The sequence below is a fragment of the Pseudophryne corroboree genome, chromosome 1, assembly GCF_028390025.1.
Source record: "Pseudophryne corroboree isolate aPseCor3 chromosome 1, aPseCor3.hap2, whole genome shotgun sequence".
NCBI lineage: Eukaryota > Metazoa > Chordata > Amphibia > Anura > Myobatrachidae > Pseudophryne > Pseudophryne corroboree.
The window spans coordinates 1049476408-1049482407 of record NC_086444.1 but is presented as its reverse complement, the minus strand read 5'-3'; the positions used below and the strand labels follow the sequence as shown (position 1 = coordinate 1049482407).

The 6000-nt window shown below is 43.1% G+C and overlaps 1 protein-coding gene across 2 annotated transcripts in view; it reads right to left on the bottom strand.

The window, feature by feature from the left end:
• Nucleotides 1-778: 778 nt before the first annotated feature.
• Nucleotides 779-6000, bottom strand: part of MSR1 (macrophage scavenger receptor 1) — a 129257-nt gene continuing 124035 nt past the window's right edge. For both annotated transcript variants that reach the window (XM_063920863.1, XM_063920864.1), the window contains 2 exons: nt 4235-4417; nt 779-1174 (listed from right to left, as the gene is read on the bottom strand). In XM_063920863.1, the coding sequence (XP_063776933.1) occupies nt 1044-1174; nt 4235-4417 (314 nt within the window). In that variant the 3' untranslated portion in view covers nt 779-1043. The remainder of the gene's footprint in view (nt 1175-4234; nt 4418-6000) is intronic.

The following is a 6000-nucleotide window of genomic DNA, read 5'->3' as shown; positions in this document are numbered from 1 at the left end:
TACAGTAAATAGTGACAGGACCATTTTTGTAGTTTATTCAATTCTACCCACTGGAGGTGCAATCCAAATTTTCATTCGATTATCCATTTGGGCGTTATCATTCCCACAACGCAAGCCAGGCATCGGTAATGACATAATTATGTCAACCCCCTTTTCATCCCTTTAGGGGAGGTTTATTAAAATTCTAATTATGTTGTTTTCCTATTTACCACCTGCAGAAAATTATTATTATATTATCTTCGTATCGGCTGCGTGTGACGTCATGCAGCCGCCCCGAAAACACTCTTGACATGCCCCCATGCGGTATGCCCAACCCCCTAATGCCGTGACGACGCCCTCCTGTTGGCCATCGCTGTCAATCACACTGCGGGCGCATCCAGGAAGGTTGTGTAAGGACGCGCAGGTGCACAATGGCTGGTGCACATGTGCAGACCACCTGGATGTGGCCTCTGCGAGCTACCGTGCGGCTGCATCCAGGTCTGAATGAGGGTCAGTATCCCCTCCATCCACCACCTTAAGGGAACACACTGAAGGGACTCTAAGGGTGTTAGAAGTGGAGAACTGTGATTTCCATACACCATTGCTGTGGAATTTTCTGTATTTTGTTGATACAATACTTTTCGTGTAAGGTCTACATTCCAGTAGGGAGCACTAGGCCTAACTATTTCTTACTCTTTACAGAAAGACTGCAGTCTGCTCAGTAGCGCACTCCTCTTTCAGTAAAAATAATCATACACGCTGTCTGGTTTGTCATTTACAAAATAATCTACTACAAAAATATATATATATTTATTTATTTTGCAATTATATTTAGATCATGTGAGGATGAGTACATCATATTATCATCATATTTCTCTTTTCTTGTAGATTTTGAAATTACTTTTCGATCTTGTCAGATTTTAATAATAACAGAATTCTCTCTTAGTAGAAAATGTTGGTGGGTAATCATAAACTAGTGTTATAAATAATTTTTGATTTGTACATTATATGCAAAATGAGCAAAATGATCATTAATGGACTAGATAAGTAAATAAAACATTTTTTCAGAAACACCGCACCCTAGCGTCTTCAGTATGTCTGCAATTTGTCTGCCCCCATCCTTTGAATTTACATTGTGCGATAGAAGATTCAGTTCCAAGGCATTGAACATCATCCATCCATATTCGATTTTTCCCTGAAAACAAATTGATGGATATTAAGGGAAGTAGGATCAAACCCAGGATTTCTAGAGGGAGGATTCCAAATGCAATCCACAATCTCCCACTCTGCGGAATATTGGAGCAAGTGCGGGAGTCTGGGGGAGCAGTAGAAGAACCTAATAATGACCCTTGACATTAATTTACACATTTTTATACTCTGGAAACTTTATGTAATACACCATAGTTGGTCTAAGGTATAGGCTGTATCAAACATATTTACAGGGCAGAAACTAGGATTTTCATCACCCGGTGCAAGGCAGTAATGTGGCGCCAAGTTTGAGAAAAGGGGAAACTATTGGACAATATTCCCCTATATGCCTCAAATGCCCTACATGCCCCGCCAGCAGTGTGTTCAACTGCATGCTCCTGTGTGTGTGTCCCCATACATTACACTATATCAAAACACTTCATCACTACACTACATTCCCCTATATACTGCACTACATCACTATACTACATCCCCTACGCGCTGAACTACATCACTACACTACATGCCACTATGCACTGCACTATATACAGTACCCTATATACTGCACTACACTTCATCCCCTTAAATACTACATCACATCAGTGCACTACGTGTCCCTATATACTGCAATACATTACTACACTACATACCCTATATGGTACACTACATCACTACACTATACCCCCCTATAAGCTACACCAAATACTCCCATCTGGGAGGCAAAGCGGAGGTTGATACTGCTAACTGGGAGCACAGTGCACTTCTATAGCTTGTACGGTGCACCGCACGCTAGTCGCAGCACTGCATGGCAAAGAGATTTGAAGACAGCAGCGGCATAGGAGAGATCCCAGGTACTGGAGCTCACCCACACAGCGTCGGAGCCAGACAGGTGGGTCAGAGACATTACCCCTGGAGCTGCCTGCTGTCTCAATGGAGCAGCAAAGCACTGACGGTAAAAAACAAAATAACAAAAAAAACCCTGATCCTCTGTAACTCCTCGACACCCCTCAAATCCTGCATCCCCCCCCCCACACACACACATACACACCCACACCGTTACAGCCCTGATATATAACTAATATAAATACAAAAATACAATGAGTAGCCAGGAAAATGTTAATTTAACACACACACACACACACACACACACACACACACACACACACACACAGCAATCTTGGTATAAGAACCTGCTACCATTGGCCCAGTGCTCTAGTAATTGGCCTAATTCAGGATGGATCATTACTGAAACAGAGAGGTCTATTAATGAAGCAGTGAAAAGTGTGGAGAAGTGAACCAGTGGAGAAGTTGCCCACGGCACTGAAGTAACATTTATAAGTTGCATACTACACAATTGGACAGAGCAACTGATTGGTTGCCATAGGCAACTTTTCTACTCTTTTCATTGCTTTATGGATAGACCCCAGAAATTGCAATTTTCTCAATTCTGCTTCTGCTAAAAATCGTATGTGAAGAGCCACCCAGAGATCCACCTGCATTTTTCCAACCAGTCCCCACAAATGCCATGTTAACACCCACGAATGGTCACTTCCTGTCAATCAAATTGTGATCGCATTTCACTAAATTGTGATCGCAATTTAGCCTTCGCATATGCGCAATTAATTTGCAGCGCATGCATAGTCTGACGATAATAGCCCGACTTGCGATTTTGCAACTGAAGCTGAACCAGGCCCTCTATACTATTGCTATTGTTGTCATAATTTGAGCTGCTGGCCAAGAAAAGGGGGTCCCCCCCCCCCCTCGCGTTAGCTATGGGAAGGAATGTAGAACATGAAGCATTTTATCATATAATTAGAGGGTATTTTGAAATCAGTAGAGGCTCCACTAAAGGGAGAGTTACGGTTTAATTCTGAATACATACATGTAATACCAGTCTAATGTGGCAGAAATACTGTTTTGTAAATATTTAATATAGCATTGCAAATAAGACTTTTTTTGTTAGAGAACATACTTTTAAAGGACACTGCATTTACCAACCCCTCTGTTTCAGGTTTTGGGGGCCTTGTCCTTGGGACCGCCATCTACTGCAGTGTTAAAACTTTAGAAAAAATCAGGCCTTTTCAAAGCCAGTGAAATTTCATGTGCAGGGGAGCTGAGAGGGTTAGACCTATCTGTCAAGCCCATACCCTCTTTGAGTTGGTGCAGCATCTAAGCGAGGGGCAACCAATTGCTCTGCCACACCTCCCTAAGTACTAGGGAGATCTTTTATGGTGTCCTTGGTCATGTCTACCCCTATCACATCATTATGTCCTTTCTGTGCACAAATGATGGGATATGTAGGAGTCCTAGGGGTATATTTATTAAGCACGGTTTTAGTTTTTTGGCAACTTTCCAGCGGTTTATGAGCGGGATTGTATCTGGCTTATTTACTAAAGGCCAAACAACAGAAAACCACGGAGAAACCTGACTTTAGTAAACAATAGAACAATGGTGCACTATCAATGTTTTGACCATTAGTAGTATAAAAATATTTTTTACTATGCAGCAGGTTTAGGAGTTGCCAAAGGATCGCTGCTAAAAAATCAGTGGAAAAAGAGAAGGGAGCCCCCACGAAATTTTCACAAACCAGCACTAGGCTTAATCAGAACCACAAAGGTGGGACCCGCACTGTTTTACTACCATTATTCTTCCAGCGGAGAATATGCCTGGAGGGGTAGGTATAATTACCAATAAGGATGATGTCTGCTACTGCGGATGGAAACACAGTGGGTGACACGGCTACACACACTTTAGAAACAAAAACGCCACCACAATTTTTCACCACTACAAGTATAGAAATGACCAGATTTACTGAGCAACACATCAAAAGAGCTGTTTATAGTGTTATAATGCCATCTGTTTATAGTGTTATAATGCCCTGTTATAGTGCCACCAGCCATGGCTAGTAAAGTCCATTGCTGCTTAGTAGGGAATTCGGGAGAGGCCCAACCTCTTCCCCCCCCCCCCCTGTTTTTTCATATATTAATTGTCTTCTAATTTAAATGAAAGTAATACTGTACATATAAAATATGGCAAGTGTTTGAAATATTCCACATAAGATTATTACCTTGACCGTAGAAAGCACTGCCATGAACTTGAAGAACACCTGTAAATCCCAGCATCTTGCAGACCACTTTTCCAGCTTTCACATCCCAATGATCGTCACACACAGTACCCCATTCTCCATTATGAAAAACCTCAACTCTTCCTCGATAAGATCCAAACCCACCAGCAAGGCGGACAATAGTTTCTGTGTTCAAGAAGAATAACGTAAGAGTGTACAATGCATCATATTTCTAATTATTGTGCACATTTTCCAAAAATATCTATTTTTTATTGACATAAAAATGCAATAAAGTGCCAATGTGAAGAAAATATGCTATAGTTGCAGGTTAAACAAAAACTTGGGGATCTGTTTACTAAGCCTGGCTGGAGATAAAGTGGACGGAGATAAACTACCAGCCAATAAGCTCCTTGTTAGGGTCTCCTGCCCTGTGCTGCCACGTCGTCATGGCAACCGGGAGACAAGTGCTAGTGGAGTAACCTGAGCGCAGCTGATACTCCGGTTCGGGCCTTTTGCTGTGCAGTGGTTATAGGCTCTGTGCACGGCAGGGGATCCGGTGCTGGTTTTTGTGCTCACAGTCTGTGAGGTCTGAGTGGGGCGTGGACAGCACCTGCTTTATAAGGCCTCTTTTCAGGGTAAGCAGATGCTGCTGAATCTTTGTTGGTTAGTCAGTTCATGAAAGTTAGCCAGTACTGTGTAGCTTTGTATTTGTTTGTTGCTTACTGCAAATAGGCCTGGGAATTTGGTATTACACTCTGCCAATCCAGACCTAGCAGTAAGACTGGAGTCAGTCGTTTAGCTTGCTGGGGTTCTGTTACTACTCTGTGAACTTAGCAAGTTTGCGGCTGTATTCTAAGACTTGCCTGTCTAATCCTGTCTCACTGTGCTAGGTGTCAGGGGTCAGTTTAGTGGCAGTAAGCTAAAACCTGTGCACTGCAAGTGAGAATTAGGATTGTGGAGATTCTCCTTGTGTCTATCATTCCATCTCTGACCAAGGAGTTTACTGCCACACCCGTTGGTAACCCTTTAGGGTTTTGCTGTTGCCCTTAGCAACAGCATTTCGGGTTCTCTACGTATTAAAACACAACATCTTGCTTTTTCCATCTTAGCAGTTCTAATACAAGGGAGATACCCAGTTCCTTAGCCTCTGGGCTTCTCTGTTCACTTTGTGTGTATTTTGTTACCCTATCACCTTCTGTGTACGTTATGTCATATCCCCCAGTTTGTCTGTGAGTCCATCTGTTTTGCATAACAGTTCAAACACCAGTACATTCCTGCAGACACTGGAGTGCATAACAGTTCTGACACCAGTACTTTCCTGCTGGCACTGGTGTGCATAACATATTCAGCAGCCTAATACTCCTGTTGAAATTTTGTGGGAATATGGAGCATACCCCTCAAAATACGTTGCAACAGGTGGTCGATCAGGTGCAGGTCCTGACTCGACAATTTAATGATTTGTCCATTAAAATGCACACCTCCCAGGCTGCTGGCGGAGCTCCCGCAGCAGCAGCACCGGCAGGGGTTAAGGAGCCGAAAGTAAATCTCCCGGATCGTTTTTCTGGAGATCGCTCGCAGTTCTTTTGTTTCAAGGAGAGCTGCAAGCTATACTTCCGGCTTAGGCCTCAGTCTTCTGGGTCGGAGATTCAGCGGGTGGGCATAGTGATTTCCTTGCTACAAGGAGACCCACAGGTCTGGGCATATGGGTTGCAGCCTGATTGTCCGTCGCTTAAAAGTGTTGATGCTTTTTTTACGGCACTGGGCATGTT